The following is a 20,571-nucleotide window of genomic DNA, read 5'->3' as shown; positions in this document are numbered from 1 at the left end:
CTCTTGCAAAACTCTCCCAGTTTAAACAACAAATGATATGGCCACTCTAAGCTTAGTAAAAGACTTACAGTAAAATAATAACAGCTGATCTTTAATAAATAGGTACTCAAGGCCAGGCACAGTGGCTCATGCCTGTAATCCCAGTGCTTTGGGAGGTGGAGGCAGGTGGATCACCTGAGGTCAGGAGTTTGAGACTAGCCGGACCAATATGGTGAAACCTCGTCTTTACTAAAAATACAAAAATTAGCCAGGTGTGGTGGCACACACCTGTAATCCCAGCTACTCAGGAGGTCGAGACAGGAGGACTGCTTAAATCCAGGAGGCGGAAGTTGCAGTGAGCCAAGACCGTGCCACTATACTCCAGCCTGGGCAACAGAGCAAGACTCTGTCTCAAAAATAAATACATTTTAAAAATAAAAAATAAATAGGTACTTACTGTTCTAACCTCTTTCTACGAATCAGCTCATTTAATCTTCACAACCAAGTGGTAGGTACTATTATAATCCTGTAGTTCCAATGGGGACAGAGAAGTTCAGCAACTTGCCCAAGCTCAAGTGCAGGCAGGATTTGAACTCAGGAACATTAATTCCAATATCTAGCACATCATTACTGTCTCCCCACAAGTCTTTAGGGCCCCTTCCCCTGAGCTTACCCACCCAAACCCACCGGGGCCTCCCCATCCTTGGAAGCCTTTGCCTCCAAGGATGGGCTTTGCATGTGGTGGCCTCTGAGCCACCTGCTTGAATTCCAGAAAAAAACCAGATGCACTGCGGGGAGAGGGACCCATAGCTCCAGGACACAGCAAGGCCTCAGGAATACCTCACGATCAATTGATTGCAGGGCCCAACACTGCTGGGCTCACTTCATATTTGTCCTTACTATTTTTTTTTTTCTGAGACAAAGTCTCCCTCTGTCTCCCAGGCTGGAAGGCAGTGGTGCAATCTTGCCTCACTGCAACCTCTGCCTCCTGGGTTCAAGCAATTCTTCTGCCTCAGCCTCCCGAGTAGCTGGGATTATAGGCGCCCACCACCACACCCAGCTGATTTTTGCATTTTTAGTAGAGATGGGGTTTCACTATGTTGGTCAGGCTGGTCTTGAACTCCTGACCTCGTGATCCGCTCGCCTTGGCCTCCCAAAGTGCTGGGATTACAGGCATGAGCCGCCGTACCTGGCCTGTCCTTTCTTTAGGGAGACCTGGAGGGGGGCACAGAAGAGACCAGACTTGGGGCCCCAGAGCGAGTGGTGACTTTGCCACCTGCTGACCACATACGCATGGGTAAGTCATGTGACCTAGCTGAGCTTAGGGAGAATAAAAAGATCTTGCAGGATGGTGGGGAAGGGCTACAGAGGCTACTGTTTGCTCTTCTGGTTGACAGTGCATGGCAGGTGTTGCCAAGAACGGCTGCCTTCCATGTTTCATTTTTTTCCGGAGAACTCGGGCTGAACCCATAACCACAGAAGACCCCTTCCCTTCCCTGTGTTTTTCCCAACTGCTTAGTTCACACAGGGAAATCTCTGCTGGGGGAAGGTCTCTGCCTGGCCTCCACGGAGAATGTAACGTAGCAGAGACAAAAACCTCAGGCTGGGCGCGGTGGCTCACACCTGTAATTCCAGCACCTTAGGAGGCCGAGGCGGGTGGATCACCTGAGATTAGGGGTTTGAGACCAGCCTGGCCAACATGGTGAACCCCGTCTGTACTAAAAATACAAAAATTAGCTGGGCGTGGTGGCGGGCGCCTGTAATCCCAGCTACTCAGGAGGCTGAGGTGGAGGTTGCAGTGAGCCGAGATCGCCCCATTGCACTCCAGCCTGGGCAACAAGAGTGAAACTCCGTCTAAAATCAATCAATCAATCAATCAATCAATCAATCAATAAAGACGTGCACCCCACAGCAGGTGCAAGGCTTAAGAGACAGGAGCCAACAGTCAGCCCTGCCCAGGCCAGCGAGCGAGAGGCTAGGAGCTCCCGCCAGAAAATTGCTTGGCTTGGTGGGCAGACCTGACCAGAGTCTCCTGGTGGACCTGTCCCCTGGGCACCACCCGGGGCCGTCCCAGCCCATTCTGCACCTGAAGGAAGTGAGTCTCCTGCAATCTGTAGTCACCCGAACTACGGGGAAGAAAAAAGGGGTGTGCCCTCCCTCTGTCTCCAATGATGCCACCCATTGCCGACCTCGGCAGGGACACAAATTCTCCAGCTGACTTAGAGGCAGCAGAGCGTGACACTCACCGCAGAGGTACATTCCACAGGTGGCTCTGGTGGCCACACAATGGGGAGACACAGGTCAGTGCTCAGGACAGGCTGACAGGCCACAGGACCAGAAAGGCAGGGTCGGGGCACATGGACCTTCCAGAACCCGGGACAGAACCAAGGGCACGTACCTGAGGGTGTGAGTACTCCCTCAGCTCCTCACCCACTCCCTGAGCACCTACCCGGTGCCACCCTGAGGGCCTGACCAGCATCTTGTCCCCGCTACGTCCCTCTTTTCCCAGCCTTGCTTAATCCCCAGCTGCAGGGACAGGAAGAATGCCGTGGCTGAAGGACAGGGACAGACACAGTCAGGCCCTGATCCCCGGGGCCTCCAGCCCAAAGTGGGAAATCACAGTCCCTCCCAGGGGAATCACCGTCCTGAGGACTCCATGGCCTCTTCAGTCCTACACCTTCATCAGAGCCCTTTCTTTTTTTTTTTTTTTTCAATTTGAGATGGAGTCTGACACTGTCGCCCAGGCTGGAGTGCAATGGTGTGATCTTGGCTCACTGCAGCCTCTGCCTCCCGGGTTCACGTGATTCTCCTGCTTCAGCCTCCCGAGTAGCTGGGATTACAGGCGCACACCAACACACCTGGTTAATTTTTTGTATTTTTAGTAGAGACAGGGTTTCACCATTTTAGCCAGACTGGGCTCCAACTCCTGACCTCGTGATCCGCTCACCATGGCTCCCAAAGTGCTGGGATTACAGGCGTGAGCCACTGTACCCAGTCTAGAGTCCAGGTTTTGAGCACCCTGCTGTGTGTTCTTCAGCCCAGTGCTGGGCACCCACGGGGAGGGAGGAGAGTCCACGTCCCAGGACGGCCAATGCCCATCTGGTTGGGCCTTGTCACAGGGCAGCTAAGAAGCCAAACCAGCCAAGAAGCACCTCCCAGCCTCCTCTGGGGCTGGGCAGCGTGGGCTCCTCCGGCTCACACATTTCTGCTGGAACCCATGGGTTCATGCTAAGACCACTTTCTTCCCTCGGGCAATGTGCTCTGCCAGAAGGGCCTGAGTCTGAACCATGTTCTGGGTCGTCACGGTCCAGAGCCTGTGAGTGAGCAATTCCTCCAGAATTCAGGGGCTGCCAAGGTCATTGCTGCCAGGTGAGCACTCAGGCCTAACTCCTGCGGTCCTTCTTGTGGCCGGGGCAAGAGTGGCTGGCCTCCACAGTAGGCCCGGCCTGATGACACGCTGTTCTTTCAGCACACACAAAAAAACCTGCTGCAAAGTGTGGTGGCTTATGCCTTCAATGCCAGCACTTTGAGAGGCCGAGGCAGGCGGATCGCTTGAGTCCAGGAGTTCGAGACCAGCTTGGGCAACATGGCGAGATGCCGTCGCTAACAAAAATACAAAAAATTAGCTAGGCATGGTGGCGCACACCTGTAGTCCCAGCTGCTCAGGAGGCTGAGGTGGGAGAATCACCTGAGTCCAGGAAGTCGAGGCTGCAGTGAGCCGAGACTGTGCTACTGCACTCCAGCCTGGGTGATAGGAATGAGACTGTCTCAAATAAATAAATAAATAAATAAATATAAAATAAAATAAACTGTTAGTCACGTCCAAAACCAACAGCAACAGGCTCTTTGTGGGGCTGTGCAGTGTGCAGGCTCACCATGCAGGTCTGAGAGCTGAGTGTACTTTCTTTGCTTTTTTCTTGTTTTTGAGACGGAGTCTTGCTCTGTCGCCCAGGCTGGAGTGCGGTGGCGCAATCTCGGCTCACTGCAAGCTCCGCCTCCCAGGTTCACACCTTTCTCCTGCCTCAGCCTCCCGAGCAGCTGGGACTACAGGCGCCCGCCACTGCGCCCAGCTAATGTTTTTGCATTTTTAGTAGAGACGGGGTTTCACTGTGTTAGCCAGGATGGTCTTGATCTCCCGACCTCGTGATCCGCCCATCTCAGCCTCCCAAAGTGCTGGGATGACAGGCGTGAGCCACCGAGGCCCCGCCACTTTCTTTGCTTTAATTTCCACCTCCCAGTAGGTCAGGTCTCCGGGCCTCAATCTTTTCATGTGCAAAACGGGAAGAAGAACTCCCAGGGCTGCTGGGAGGAAATTTGTGGAATTTATGTTCCATGCACGCCTGGACTATAAAAATATTCCGTAAATATATAAAAACTCTAGTCATTATATATACTTTAAATCTAAAGATTATTTGTAAAAACATTATATTCATGGAGATATTGAATTTTAACCTTGGTCTCTTCTCAGCCATAGCACCAGGCCCTAAGCTGAATTAGAACATTCCTCTCTAAGCTGGTCTGAATTTTTAGCTGGGTGCCAAGAAAAATGCCTCTTGTCCTGCCCCCACATCAGGCTCTGGGCATGAAGGCCTGTCCAGCCTTCCTGGCTACCAGCAGCTTATGTCTCAGCCTCTGGCTGGCCCAGGTGGTCAGACCTATTTAAAAAGTTGGGCGGGAGCTCAAGTCACAGCACATCCAGCTTTGGACCACACTGGTCTCTGCCTGTTCCTGGAATGCGAGCCCAGGAGCCCTGGATGCTGGGGCTTTGCAGACTCTCCGCTCTTTCCCTCACCTAGGAGCCGCCTGACTCTGAGGACTCTGCCCATCTGGGGCTGGGTCCCTTCTGTGACCTGCTAAGGCCAGCACACGGGGAAAGAAGGCAAAGCCAGAGGCCACCTCACTGATGTGGCTTACGGGGTTCTGAAATGCTCCTCGCCCTACAATGCTCTATCCGCAGGATTCCAAATCCACCCTACCCCCTTCTAAAAGCAGCTTTATTGGTTTTAAATAAAATACAATAAACCGTACATATTTACCGTGTGCCATGTGACATGCTCTGACATATGTACACACCCGCAAAACCATCACCACAATCAAGACAGTGAAAATATCCATCACCCAGTTTCTGCCTACCCTCTGCAATAAGCCCACGTTCCTACAGGAGCTTTCTGTCCCTGTAGATTAGCATGCATTTTCTAGTCTCCTTAAATGGAATCATATCATATATACATTTTTCCCCTGGACTCTGTCACGCAGTAGAATTGAGATCTCTCTATGTTGTTATATGTATCCACAAACTGGATACATATAACATATGTATATGCTTTGTTACTGAGTAGGATTCCATTGCACAATATTACCAGTTTGTTTATTTTTTTATCTGTTGATGAGCCTTTGGGTCGATTCCAGTTTTTGGCTATTACAATTAAGCTGCTAAAACCATGTAGGTACAAGTCTTCATATGGATGTGTATTTCCTAGGTGAGCAAACACTCAGGAGTGGAGCAGCTGGGTCTGATCTTACCCTATTTTAAAATCTTCATTTCCCCATGACTTACAATCCCCTAAAACAGCATACGATTTACTTTTTGCTATATTGTTTGTTTGCTTTCTCCCTTCCCTCCCTGGCAGATGGTATTTTTGCAAAGTTGAACACAAACGTATCTCCCATGCCACATGCCTTTTATAGTGTGGGGTCTGGCTGGCCTGTCACCAATGGAAAGTGGCGGAAGTGATGCTAAGTGACTCCTGAGACTAGGTCATAAGAAGCCTGGCAGCTTGCACTTGGTTTCCTGGAGCCCTCTCTGTGGGAGCCCTGAGCTTCCATGTAGAAAGTCTGACTACTATGCTGAAGGGGCTGCAAACGGGCACGTGGTTGCCAGACCCAGCTGAGCCCAGACGTCCTGCCATGGCACCAGATATGTGAGTGAAGCCATCTTGGGTCGTCCAGAGGAATAGCATGGAAGGGCCCCCACTGACACCATAGAGAACCTAAGAATCGCCTAGCTGAGCCCTGCAAAATCCCTGATTCACAAGATCATGAAATGCAAGAAAAACGGTGGTTGCTTCATGCCACTAAGATTTACAGGCAGTTTGTTACGCAGCAGTAGTGACTGGTGCACCCTTCTAGAATGTAATCTCCACAAGAAAGGATCTTTGTCAATTCTGCCCACAGATATACCCCAAGTGCCCAGAACAATGCCTGGCAAACAATAGGACTTCAACAAGTATTTGTTGAATGAGTGGGATTCTAGTAATATTTTAGTAACATTAAAATGATGTCTACTTATGGAAAACTAGCACTGGTGCAGCAGTGAAGGATCTGTGTCAGACACAAAGCTTCAAATCCAAATGCTGAGACTCGCATGCTGTATGATCTTGGAGCCTCAGTTTCCCCAACTGTAAAGGCAGGGTGACCCCATCTACATCATGGGCTGTTCTGGGGATAATGTGAAGAGAAGGCTTATGGCATGCTCAGGATAGGGCTGGCTCTGGGAGGTGCTCCATACGTTTTGCTAAATCTGAGTGAAACCGCAGTCCCTGTTCCCCACACGTCCTCTCCTGTGTTGGATTCAGTACCCCAAAGCCCTGCTACCTCCTTTGCTGACTGACCATGAGCCGGGCTGCTCTACAAAAAGAGCTCACAGGGGACGAATCATTTGAGGTCAGGAGTTCGAGACCAGTCTGGTCAACATGGTAAAACCCCATCTCTACTAAAAATACAAAAAGTAGCCGGGCGTGGTGGCAGGTGCCTGTGATCTCAGCTACTCGGGAGGCTGAGGCAGGAGAATCGTGGGAACTTGGGAGGCAGAGGTTGCAGTGAGCTGAGATTGTGCCACTGCACTCCAGCCTGGGCGACAAGAGTGAGACTCCATCTCAAAAAAAAAAAAAAAGTTCCCTGTCTGAGGTCAGGAGCACATTCCCCTGGGAGCCAAGCAGGGGTGAGGTGGATCAGGGTCAAGGCCTGTGTCAGACTTGACCCTGTGTCCACAGCCACCTTGGACCTGTGCTCAACTGAGCCAAGCTCAGACACTGCAGAGCAAGAGTGCCCTGCACTGCCTCTGAGGCCACCTCTGAAGATGGACCCTCCCCTGCTCACACCAAAGTTCTTCTCCTGGGATGGAGGCCAGTGTGGCTTTCATTTTCTTGCCACATTTTCAAGGTCGTGTCCTGACTCTGTCATGGCCAGGTAGGCACGAAGACCTGCACAGTGATGGAGGCCATGCTCCAAGCAAAACTTAATGGGGTTTTGGGCAAGGTCTTCTGAAAGGCATTTGGAGAGCGTGGCTTGACGAACACCGAGTCCTGTCCTCATTCTGCGGAATCCATCTCTGACCTTTCCTGGCGAGGGGCAGGGGAGGGCTGGATTAATTAAAAGCTGAGGATCAGAGCGTGCAGCCTCTGCCCCTACCGTAAACACAGCCTCTGGCATTTCCGGGGGCTGGAGCGTGCTCAATGCACTGCAGGGGGAAGGAGGATGAGACCAGGAGGAGGCAGGAAGAAAAACTTCTGTCTGGTGTGGCCAAGACAGCAAACTTGCAGCCTTTCTTCCCTGGGACCATTTCCACAGCAAAGGCTGAAAATGCATTCAAACTCCTGGTACCGAATGGCGTGAACCTGGGAGGTGGAGCTTGCAGTGAGCCAAGATCGAGCCACTGCACTCCAGCCTGGGCAACAGAGTGAGACTCCGTCTAAAAAAGAAAAAAAAAAAAAAACAACTCCTGGTGTCTCCAGGGAAGGGGCCTCTGAAAGACACCTACTTCTAGATCCTCTCCTCTTTCTCCTCGCTTCCCTATTTCCCCCCTTTTCCTCTTTTCTGCTGTGATCACCCCTGAGAACCTCAGAATCAAAGAAGTACCTGCTAAATATCTATGAAGAATATCGGTTTGGAAAACAGACTCACTAGGGATCAAGCTTTGGCTCCAAAACCTACTAGCTAGAAGGCTGTAGAAGAATTTCTTTTCTTTTCTTTTCTTTTTGAGACAGAGTCTCGCTTTGTCGCCTAGGCTGGAGTGCCGTGGCGCAATCTTGGCCCACCACAACCTCTGCCTCCCAGATTCAAGCAATTCTCCTGCCTCAGCCTCCTGAGTAGCTGGGATTACAGGCACGTGCCACCACGCTTGGCTAATTTTTGTATTTTTAGTAGAGACAGGGTTTTACCACATTGGTCAGGGTGGTCTCAAACTCCTGACCTCGTGATCCGCCCGCCCTGGCCTCTCAAAGTTTAGGGCGTGAGTCACTACATCCTGCCGGAAGAATTTCTTAACCTCTCTCATCCCCATTTTATAGATGGGGAAACTGAGGGTAACAAACACTACCCATCGAACAAGGGCTGTTGGGAGGATTGATGACTCACACAGGCAAACGAATGAAGAGAGTGCCTGGCAAATTCCGAGTGCTAAATACATGCTAGCCGAAATGATTATCACCCCAAAGCGATGCAGTATGTGTTCACACCTCAGTCTTCCCAACTACAAAATGGGCTTAACCTCCCCTCCCCAGAACACGGAAGAGTTGAGCTCTGGTAAATGTTTCCAAAACAAGCATCAGATGGGCGTGGGTGAGTGCTAGAGGGTGTCTGTGCATTTGCAAACAGACCAGCCTTTCCGTTGTTCTCAGGATAACTGGGAGATGTCCATAATTAGAACCTTAAGACATCACGGAATCTACTAAGAAGCTGATCCAAGTGTTGAAGCAGACGCCGGAAAGGGCACATGTTAAGGAGGCTGTGTGGGGGACAGGGACGCCTGTGGGAAGGCGCTGTCCTGGCTGCCTGCCAACTCCCAGAGGGTCATGGACTTAGTGCTAAAAACCCCAGATGAGGACCAGGACATCAGTTCCTCGGGTGCAAAAAGAGCCTACTGCATAAAAAGCAAAGGGGACAAAGTTTGTTGCAATATGTAGATTGTCAGTCACCAGAACCCCAGACTCCAGGGCGGGTTCTGGAAATGATTCTATTTAAAAGGATCTCTGTGTTGGACTGTGAGTCACAGGGCTGCCGAGGAGCCCGGCCTTGCAGAGCTCCGCCCACGTGATACAGGGCTTGGTCAGGTGGCTTGCTTTGGCCAATGAGATATCAGCAAGCATGACAAGTGATGGCTTTAAGGCACTTGTGCAAGGATCTTAATGGGGAAACTGGGTATACAGCAATGCTCTGTACTATCTTTGCAACTTTTCTGTAAACCTCAAACTACTCTCAAATTAAATGATGATGATTATTAATTATTTTTAAAAAGTACTTGTGGGCTGGGCGTGGTGGCTCATGCCTATAATCCCAGCACCTTGGGAGGCCAAGGCCGGTGGATCACTTGAAGTCAGAAGTTCAAGACCAGCCTGGCCAACATGGTGAAACCCTGTCTCTACTAAAAATGCAAAAATCAGCTGGGCATGGTGGCGGGCACCTGTAATCCCAGCTACTCAGGAGGCTGAGGCAGGAGAATCGCTTTAACCCAGGAGGTAGAGGTTGCAGTGAGCCGAGATCATGTCACTGCACTCTAGCCTAGGCGACAGAGTGAGACTCTGTCCCCCCACGAAAAATAAAATAAAATAAAAAGTACTTGTGCATTAGGGCATGGGTTTTTTTAAGGAATCCAGCTGTCCTCTGAAGCAGCCAGGGTTAGGGTGCTGAAAGCAAGTCCAGTGACAGCTATAACACAACAACAGAGCCTGGGCACTTCTTCCAACTGACCATCAATTATTATCAACTGGATCAAAATGTGGAGTCTAAGTAGCCTTTAAGGGGGATCTCTTAACAATATTTAAAAGCAGCCGGTAGTATGTTAGGAAGACATTCTGTCTGTAGAGTTAAATTTTTTGGAAGCTTCCACTGAGTTCCGAGATTTACCAGTGAAGAGTCTTCTACGTCAGGGCTGTGGGACTGAGGGGCTGGCTCAGGGTGGGCCCCATGCAGCAGCCCCGAAAGCCACCAGGCTAAAGAAACAGCAGTAGCTTCAAGCATATGAATCACTGAAGAGGAACATACACATTCAATGCCGGGTGATAAACTGCACAGAAGATGAACACGTCTTTGATGGAAGGAATGAGACTAAGAATGGAGTGCGGATGTGGGAAGGGACACAGGAAACATCAAGTAGCTTTTCAAACCCACACAGTGCTGTGGTGACAAGGATGTGTGTCTAAGAAAGCAAGTGGGCATGGCCGCCCCAGCACGGATGACACATCGTTCTATTCAACAGCCTCTCAGGCCACCTACTACCCCACTGTCTGCAGGACTGGTGACATCTGCAAAGGCAGCCAGGGCATGGCTGCACCTGCTGGGAACTTTAGTCCCTCAGCCCCACCGACACTGCTGGGCTTAAGACAGTCTCTGCAGCCTAGAACTCCTTGAAGCAGGAATGCCTATGGGATAGACTTTCATCTATGGGCCTGGTTGGCCACTTGGAAAAATAGGATTCAAGTAACATACACTGAGTGTGTCGTAGGTTTCAGGCATGTCTCTAGACTCTTGAGCAGGTCCTGGAATGCTCTGAACCACAAGCATTGGCATAGGCTCTGGTGTAGGGAAGTTTGCAGGGAACATTTGGCGAATGAGCAAATTAAATAATAAAGTTGTATTTCTTCCAGGAGCTCCGTGTAAGGCAGGTGACTCACTCTGTGGCAGGGAAAAGGCTCCCACAGACTTTAGTCCTTCCAGAAAGGAGAGGAAACTCCATATCCTTTCTTCTCCTCCACACTCAGTCAGTGTCAGCCAACTCCACCTGCCCTGTGCTGGCTGCTGTGTGCCCTGCAGGGGTCTCTAAAGGAAACAGATGACCCTCACATGTCCTAAGCCCTGAGACAGGGCAGCGTTTAGGGCTGCCAAGTCCAGGGAAAGAGAGGGCCTGGTTCGTTTCCTATTCTTGTTGTAACAAAGTGACACAATGCAGTGGCTTCACACGGGGTCCCCAAGCCCCATGCCATGGACTGGTATTGGTCCCTGGCCTCTTAGGAAGCAGGCTGCACAGCAGGAGGTGAGGAGCGAGTGAGTGAAGTTTCATCTGTATTTACAGCTGCTCCCCATCGCTCACATTACTGCCTGAGCTCCACCTCCTGTCTGATCAGCAGCGATGGCATCAGATTCTCATAGGAGCATGAACCCTCTTGTGAACTGTGCATGCGAGGGATCCAGGGTGTGAGCTCCTTATGAGAATCTAATGCCTGATGATCTGTCCCTGTCTCCCGTCACCCCTAGATGGGACCACCTAGTTACAGGAAAACAAGCTCAGGGCTTCCACTGATTCTACATTAGGGTGAATTGTATAATTATTTCATTATATATTACAATATAATAATAATAGAAATAAAGTGCACAAGAAATGTAATGCATGTGACGCACTGGAATCATCCCCAAACCATCCCCCAACCCCGGGAACCTGGTCCGTGGAAAAACTGTCTTCCATGAAACCGATCCCTGGTGCCCAAGAGGTTGGGGACTGCTAGCCTAACATAACACAAATTAATTAATACAAATGAATTTTCTTATAGTAGTTCTGGAGGTCACAGGTCTAAAATGGGTGTCACCAGGGCTAAAACCCTGGTGTTGGCAGGGCTGCCTTTCTTCTGCAGGCTCTAGGGAAAGTCTGTTTCCTTGCCTTTCCCAGCTTCTAGAGGTCTCCTGCACTCCTTGGCTTGCAGCCCCTTCTTGCCTCTTAAAAGCCAGCAACAATGTGCCAAGGCCCCACATTGAATCCCTCTGGCCTCTGCTCCTCGGGTCACATCTCCTCTGACTCTCTCTTCTGCCTCCCCATCTACTTTCAAGGGCCCCTGTGATCAACTGGGCCCACCAGAGACTCATCCCAGGGACATCTGATTGGCAACCTTTGTTCCCCTTTGCCGTGTGACCTAACTCATTCACAAGTCCCAGGAATTAGGCTGGGAACATCTTTGGGAGAGGGGGACATCATTATTCTGCCAATGACAGGCCCTGAGCCCATTGGGCAGGGAAGCTGCTCCAGAAAGCTGCCTAGAGGATGCGGAGCCTGAACCTGGACCGGGTGGAAGAGTGACCATCTGGAGGCTGGGGGAGAATAAAATACAAATGCAGAGACCTTGAGGGCACAGAAGGGAGGTGATGCCATCGGCACATCCCGGAGCCACACAGATGTAACCACACCACCATGCGCCAGAAGGACAGTGACCAGGCTGCAAAGAGAGGGAGAGGGAGGGAAATGAAAATGGGGACATCCCAAAACACCACACTTCACATAGTGACTCCTGCTGAAAAGCTCCAAGGTCCCCGAGCTTCTGGTGTGATCGTCGAGTTCACTGTGACCATCGCCCACCATCTGCCTGAAGCAAAGCCTCAACATCAGGTGTCCCTTCCCACCTCCATGTACAGACTAGTCTTCCAGACTTTGTTCAAGTCCTTTTCCCCCAGTAATACATATGCGGGAGCGGGTGCAGTGGCTCATGCCTGCAATCCCAGCACTTTGGAAGGCTGGGTCGGGCGATCATCTGAGGTCAGGGGTTTGAGACCACCCTGGCCAACATGGTGAAACCCAGTCTCTACTAAAAATACAAAATTAGCTGGGTGTGGTGGCACACGCCTGTAGCCCCAGCTACTCGGGGGGGCTGAGACAGGAGAATTGCTTGAACCCAGGAGATGGAGGTTGCAGTGAGCTGAGATGGCACCACTATTCTCCAGCCTGGGTGAGACAGAGCAAGACTCTGTCTCAAAAGAAAAAAAAAAAAAAAAAAGGGTAAAATACCCATTTCGAAGCGCAAATTAGACCAGAGGATTTTAACGTAGCAGAGTACAAAGGATTAGGTTTCAGATACGCACTGCAACGAACCTTCAAGAAACTACCACTGAGTTTTAGCATGGTATCAAAGAACACTCACAATTATCTAACAAGGCAATTAACATGATCCTTTCTTTTCCAACTATTAATACAACACTGTGTGCGCCAGATTTTCAACCAGAACAACAATCCCACTAGACAGACAGAGCAGAGATGAGAACTCAGCGCTCTGCCATGAAGCCAGACACCAGTGAGCTTTACAAAAATGTTTAAAAACCAGTGCTGCTCTTCTCATTCAAATCCGTTTGGGAAAGTACAGCTACTTCTCATTAAAAGATAACTGTATTGGTGGGGCAAGGTATCTCACGCCGGTAATCCCAGCACTTTGGGAGGCCGAGGCGGACAGATTGCTTAAGATCAAGAGTTTTAGACCAACCTGGGCAACACGGTGAAATCCTGTCTCTGCTAAAAATACAAAAATTAGCCGGGTGTGGTGGCAGGTGCCTGTAGTCCCAGCTACTTGGGAGGCTGAGGCACGAGAATCACTTGAACCCAGAAGGCGGATGTTGCAGTGAGCCGAGATCATGCCCCTGCACTCCAGCCTGGGTGACAGAGTGAGACTATCTAAAAAAAAAAAGAAAAGAAAAGAAAAGAAAAAGATACTGTACTTACATTAACATATAATGAATTTATTATGATGATTTTAAAATAAATCACTGAAGATTTACATCCTTTTTCTAGTTTTAATTTTGAAAACATTAATACTGTTTGAAAACATTAATTTTGTTCATTAAAAATGAACAAAAGCTCTTTGGGGGTCTTCAATTCTGTAAAGGTGTAAAGTGGTCCTCAGACCAAAAAGCTTAAGAAATGCGTCTTACGAAAATAAACAGATTTACACACATGGATCTTTATGACAGTGTTCTATAACGGCAAAAACACAAACAGAAAGACAGAGAGAGAAAAAAAGTAGAAACAACTTAAATGTCTAATAATAGGGAAACGGCTAAATAAATTATGGTATCTCTATTTGCTAGAACATTATGTAGTCATTAAAAATTATGTTTTCAAAGAGTATTTATTGTTGTGGGAACACGCTCAAAACACTTGACATGCTGTTAAGAGATTTAAAAAGGAATGAAGCAAATTTTCACCATCATTGTTTCTGTGCTGCCTTGATTCGCGGGGAAATCATGAAATTGAGGAGGCCTGAGGAAATCAACAGACACCCCAAAGGGGGTCCCCCAGGCTACACGCTTACCACATGAGCCAGGCAGGGCTCATGCAGTTTATACATAAGATGGTACCATTGATGAGGTGGGCTTGGTGGCTCATGCCTGTAATCTCAGCACTTTGGAAAGCCGACTCGGGCAGATCATTTGAGCCCAGGAGTTTGAGACCAGACGGAGCAACATGGCAAGACCTCCATCTCTACAAAAAAATACAAAAATTAGCCAGGCATGGTGGTATGTGCCTGTAGTTCCAGCTACTCTGGAGGTTCATTTGAGCCCAGGAGGCAGAGGTTGCAGTGAGCTGAGATTGCTCCAGTGCACTTCAAGTCTGGATGACAGAGTGAGACCCTGCCTCAAAAAAAAAAAAAAAAAAAAATCTCTCTCTCTCTCTTAAACAATCATTCAGGTTTCTGTCTTTAAGCTCATGAGGAGACCAAAATTCAAAACCAAACTTTCCCACACTCATTTCCAAAGAAACAAAGGAATCTTCTAAGCCCCCGTTTTTCCCAAACAGGATTCTTTTCATTGCTTTTGTGTTGTAACCACAGACTGATGTTTTGGGTGCCTGCTTGAATTCCTATTCCTCTCACATGCTAGAAATTTCGGGTCTCATTCAAACACAAGACGGCGGGGGAGTTAGTTGGAGAGGGAATCTGCCAGGGGGTAAGTCTTTGGGGGCTTTGCTTTTTCCCACGTTAGGGACACTGGATGTTAACAAGTGTCGCCCAACATCTGCTGCTTGCTCGGCTTGCGCGTTTATTCCCCCTCTCCTCATTATAGGCATATAAATCCCTTTCCATGCCCTGGACTCCTTCTGCCCACATCTGTCTGCAATTTACTCACCATGTGCTGTGGCTGGTGAAGCATCTTATTTATGACTTTGTAGAATTCCAGGCAGGATGCTCGTGGTGGCTGAAGGTGCCCATCTCACTGCCTTTCAGGAATGCTGCTACCTTGAGCCTGGATGGGCTCGGGGGGGTCTCAGGTCTGGACCACCCCTCATGACAATCAGACAAACAACATCTCCAAGCAGATCTCAGTATCGGCACCAATGGTACTACACACCAGGCCATGCACTTTCTACCTCAATCTTCACAACAACCCTATGAAGTAGCTACTGTTTATCAGTCCCAATTATAAGAAACACAGGCATTGTTACTATTACTCTCAGCAAAGGAATAATGGGGCAGGGAGGTTAAAGAATGCATCCAAGCTCTAGAACCAGAAATACCATTTGACCCAGGAATCCCATTACTGGGTATATACCCACAGGATTATAAATCATGCTGCTATAAAGACACATGCACACGTATGTTTATTGCAGCACTATTTACAATAGCGAAGACTTGGAACCAGCCCAAATGCCCATCAATGACAGACTGGATAAAGAAAATGTGGTACATATACATCATGGAATACTATGCAACCATAAAAAAAGAATGAGTTCACGTCTTTTGCAGGGACATGGATAAAGCTAGAAACCATCATTCTCAGCAAACTATCACAGGAACAGAAAACCAAACACTGCATGTTCTCACTCGTAAGTGGGAGTTGAACAATGAGAACACATGGACACAGGGAGGGGAACTTCACACACTGGGGCCTGTTGGGTGGTGGGTGCAAGGGGAGGGAGAGCTTTAGGACAAATACCTAATGCATGCAGGACTTAAAACCTAGATGATGAGTTGATAGGTACAGCAAACCACTATCGTACATGTATACTTATGTAACAAACCTGCACGTTCTGCACATTTATCTCAGAACTTACAGTAAAATAAAAAAGTAAAAACAAAGGAATGCATTCAAGCTCACATAGCTAATAAGTGGTAGAGGTGGGATTCAAGCCCAGATCTGACTTGAGTCTGCTGTCACCACCACTGAAGTAAGAATGGCTTCTGTCTCTCGCATCCGGGCCAACTTCCTTCCCCGTAACACACCCAGAGGGAAGATGAGGCGTGTCTGTGCAGCGGGAAGAAGTCTCTGCTTCTGCTGCTAATTAGCTCTGTCACCTTGGTCAAGTTATTTACTTTCCCTGAACCTCATTCAGGCGTCTCCACCTGAGAAATGGGGTTTCCAGCTCCTGGCAGGATTGAGGTGAATGGTAAGTCATGTGCTTAGAACGGTGTTGGCACCCAGTAGGTGCTCAATAAAGCTTCCTTTTTCATGAATACTGACAAGTCCTTGTTGCTTATATTAATATTCCTACAAAGGGGTAGATCTCTGCATCCCTGGGCAAGGCCAAAGATCTTTGGTGGTGGATAAGAAATCTTACAGCACAGAGTTAGGAAAGATTGCCTGTACAGCTCTGTGCCTTGTGGGCTAAAGAGAGAAGGAGGTACATTATCATAACGGCGGGAACTATTTATCACCTTTCCAGGCATTACCTCCTTTCATTTTCACAACCTCCTGCAAAGCCACCGTTAATGTCCCATCACTCAGATCAGGAAACTGAGGTTTGGAAAGCTAGGTTGTACATCCCAGTAGCTGAGGATGGTGGTGTAAGTGAGCCTTTGCTTAACCCCCGGCCCATCCCTCTAGGCCCAGGAACCGCTAAGGGAGGTTTTTCTCCTCCTCGCAGGTCCAGAAGAGCACACAGGGGTGAAAATCCTGTCCCTGGTCAAAGACGTGGAGGTCAGCATCTCTGTCCCTGGGACACAGAGTGGGAAAGGTGACTGAGCAGCATCTGGCTGCTTTCTGAGCCACTCTGTACTCTCCACTACATGAGAAAGCTTTACAAGACCAAACGACAATAGCTTGCACAGCCTGGGCCCAGCAGCACTTGCTTGTGGGAGGTTCCCGAGACGTGGGTCTCCATCCTGACGAAGGAGAATGGATATTACAGGATCCTGGGAAACTGGGCATGGAGGATGGCTCACACAGATCTGCCTAGATTGCCGGGTGGCTGCATAGAGGCGAAGTGTGCCTGCTTGGCAAAATGACTTCCCAGGCATGCCATCTCAGCTGGGCCACAATGTTCCCCAAAATCCACTGCAGCTTCAAAAGACCACCCAAAACGCTGCCGCCATGGCCCCACCAGAAACAAGACCCCAGAAGAAGAGGGTCATCTAGCTGCCTCGGAGAGCAACATGTACTGCTGAAAAGAACATGTGTCAAGAGTGTTGTGACACTGGATACAAGCTCACCCTCAACTGAGGACTTCCCAGGCTTTCCGGGGGATGGTCAGCTGGGCACTGGACAGATAGCCTTCTTGGCCTGCTGCCCACATCACACCTTTTGTCAGCGAACTGGCTCTGACTGAGCCAATTAACGGTCCAGCAAAATCCATTCTCCCTTTTTCCCTGTTAGAGTCCTAGCTGGGTCAAGGCCACGCAGCTAGAAACTACATTTCCCAGAACCCTCTGCATCTAGGAATGGTCACATGACCAAGCTCTCACAAAGGCAAATCTCTGGCCCTTGATTCTGGCTCTTTCCCTGGCGTTTCTCATGGACCGAGGGGAAAACATACACCCAACCAGACTCAAATGCTCACTGGGGGGTGGTTAAGGAAAAAACAGATTCTTTAAGCCTCTGTGTTTTGGGGTCTCTTTGTTACAGCACATGGTATTAACCTAATTAATAAACCTGCTTTAGCTTCAGAAACAACATTTTTAAAGAGGATTCATTGTTCTAGTGAATGATAAGTGGAAAGCAGGTTGCAAAGCTTTATTGTCCTTTCTAGAAGCAGCAAAGACACTGAGGGGGCTTAAGAGAATCAGTGCAGACCCCTAAGGCTATGTTTTCCCCAGATGTTTCATGCCTGAGTTCTCCAAGCACTGTGGAGTCCACTGACAGGTTACATGATGGCTTCCAACCTTTCTCAAATAACCTGCTGAGACCCTTCTTCCAGCCCCACAGAATGTGGGCAGGTGCCTCCCAGGAGAGAGGGATGTGGGTCCCTCCAGGGAAACCAGGCTGAGCATGTGGACACCAGTTTCCTCATCTCCTAAATTAATTTCTGGCTGAAGACACACCAGCCACATGGTAGTTACGGGTCTGTGGTCCTTGTCTTCAAGAGACCCCCTGGACACTACACCATGTCATCTTCCAACTCCTTCCTCTGAGCCCAGGAGAGCCCATCATGGTGAGCAAGAGGGACGCATGGGACACAGACATGTCCTCCAGCAGAGAAACCAGTGTAGCTGCACTGTGCTCTGAGTGGAGGCACCGAAGGACCCCAAGGGTGCCGGGTAAGAGAGACTCGGCTGCTGGGCCAGCGTCCTGGTCCAGCCAAGATGCCCACCCACTAATCACACCCCAGAGGGAGGCACCTCACATCCAGCCATATGGGCAATGTGTGATGGTCACACTGGAGGAAGGAATGGCATCTGCACCCACCCCACAAGACGCAGAATTCCACTTGAAGAAGGGACAGGGCAGCCGTGGCTGGAGGTGGGTGCTGGGAGACCCCTGTGTCCATCTGCGTGCGTCACTTCCGCTGCATGGGGAGGACCCCAGATCCCTGGGGCCTGAGCCCCCACAAAGGAACCGCCGCTCACTCATCACTCACCCTGCAAGGCTTCTTTGGCTCTGGCTAGCTCCTGCTCCTTCTGGGCCAGTTGGACCCTGAGCTCGGTGGCCGAGAGGACCTCGGAGGACTTGCCGCCCTGTGACTCCTCCAGGTCCTTTGCCAACATCTCCTTCATCTGCCGGAGAAGGTGAACTTCCTCCTGGAGCCGCGACACTTCTTCCCGCAGGAGCACTAGGGGAGAAGGGCACAGGGTTAGAGGACAGGAACGTCGGCTGCCGCTCACTCGCGTTTTCTGGGGATGCTTTGAGGTTGCTTTGGCTTTTCTGTTTGCTCTGCATTCAGGGCCTTTCCTACATATGTGAAGGGAGGAGAGCCCCTCGAAACCACTGCCTTATTCCAAAGAGCCCCAGTGCCAATGTTAGGCCCCACCCACAGTCTGCAGAGCACACCTAGTGAGACCCCCCCACCCGCCACCACGACTCCTGGGGAATCCACTGTCACTGTCCTGCACTCAGAATGCCCACTCCAGTGGCCGACGGTCTTAGGAGTTAGCATCATAACCACGAGCCAACAGTATGCTGAGTTGAGTTTCATAAGCATTATCTCATTTAAGCCACCAAAACCTTCAGATGCTAGGGACCATCATAATCCCATTTTACAAATTAGGACCTCGAGGCCCAGAGAGATTAAGAAACTCCAGGTGGTCATAAAGTTAGTGCGTAGCAGAGCTGGGATTTGAACCAAGGCCTGGCTGACTCCACAGCCCGGACTCCCAGTCTCATGCTTGGGAAACAGCCATAGAAAGGCATATTCAACACATTTTGCAAAACACATAACCTTGAGGAGCTCAGCACTGTGTACAAACAGAACTTACGCATTTGCACCTGACTGTCCTGCAGGAAAATAGGGTCTAATGAGCAGTGACAAGGTGACACCGTGGACAGAGGTTTCTGTAGCACTTAAATCCAACCCTAGGTACAGTGAGGCCCCAGGAATGGGGCCAAGGAGAACACTCAGGCCCTGGGTGCTGGAAGGGACCCAGAAGGTATGTCATCCTCTCAGAGTGAGAGCCATGTCAACCCAGGTGTTGTCAGCTTCTCAGTCCTGTGGGCAGATACACACACCCACACCCAGGTCAGCTCACCTGGGCAACGGTGAAAACAGAACTGCTGAGGGGTGCTAGAGGCAATCAGGCTGTGCACAGGCGCCAGGCTACGTATACCTCTGCATAACTCTTAGGAGAGCGCATTAAGAGAAGGAGCAATCCTCACTTAGGAGACGGTGGAAGGACACGCTGAAATATTCATTAAGCAGGTCCCCTTGAGAATGAACAGATGAAGGTGCCACACTCACCAGCCTCGTGCTGGCCACTGGGCCACCCCCACCCTCCGCACACTGCCTTCCCCTTCCTTCCCTCATTTTACATCACAGAGGGACCTGGGGAGGGGACAAGGGCAGCCCTGGCTGGGGCCAGGCCTCTGCCTACATCCTCTCTCTCTTCCCACCTACAGCCACACTCGTCCCCCTCTCTACAATATGCCACGCTCTTTCCAGCATAGCGCCTTTGTCTCTGCAGTGCCCTCCACCTGAACATCCTTTCCTGGTTCTTCCTGTGGCTGCCTCCTCATTGTGACACAAGCATCCACTCCACATCACCTGCGTGGAAGGGCCTTCTCTCACCACCCTGTGTGATACTCTATTTATCTGTCTCCTTCCCAAACTCAATGTGGGCTCCAGAGGCGGGTGGGGGTGCAGGACTGTCTGTGTCCATCACCGCTATGGTGGAAGCTCAGCACACTCTGCCCCGCCGCCCTGCACCCTGCCACCCTGAGCCCCGGCCTCCTTCCTCCTCGCTCTTTCTCCGCAGTAGCCGTCAGCGCCTGTCATGCCCTGTGGATCTGTTTATCCACAGGCTGGCTGTAAGACCCAGGAGGGCGGGAACTTGAGTCTGTTTTGTCCATGGCCGCATCCTCGTGCCTAGAACAGCACCTGGCACCTGGCCACCCTCCAGAATGAACAGACGAAGGCGCCGCACTCACCAGCCTTGTGCTGGCCACCCGGCCGTCCCACCCTCTGCACGGACTCCTCTCCTCCCCACACTGCCTTCCCCTTCCCTCCATTCCACATCACAGAGGGACCAGGGGAGGGGCCAA

At 50.2% G+C, this 20,571-nt stretch overlaps 1 protein-coding gene across 3 annotated transcripts in view; it reads right to left on the bottom strand.

Moving 5' to 3' along the window:
- The window catches only part of KAZN (kazrin, periplakin interacting protein), a 194,866-nt gene that overhangs the window by 139,280 nt on the left and 35,015 nt on the right, over positions 1-20,571 (bottom strand). For all 3 annotated transcript variants that reach the window (XM_025367047.1, XM_025367054.1, XM_025367063.1), the window contains exon 2: positions 18,458-18,649. In XM_025367047.1, the coding sequence (XP_025222832.1) occupies positions 18,458-18,649 (192 nt within the window). The remainder of the gene's footprint in view (positions 1-18,457; positions 18,650-20,571) is intronic.

This window comes from Theropithecus gelada, chromosome 1 (genome assembly GCF_003255815.1).
Source record: "Theropithecus gelada isolate Dixy chromosome 1, Tgel_1.0, whole genome shotgun sequence".
NCBI classification, from domain to species: Eukaryota; Metazoa; Chordata; class Mammalia; order Primates; family Cercopithecidae; genus Theropithecus; species Theropithecus gelada.
Note: the sequence above shows the minus strand (reverse complement) of the source record. Positions and strands in the feature narration are given on the sequence as shown.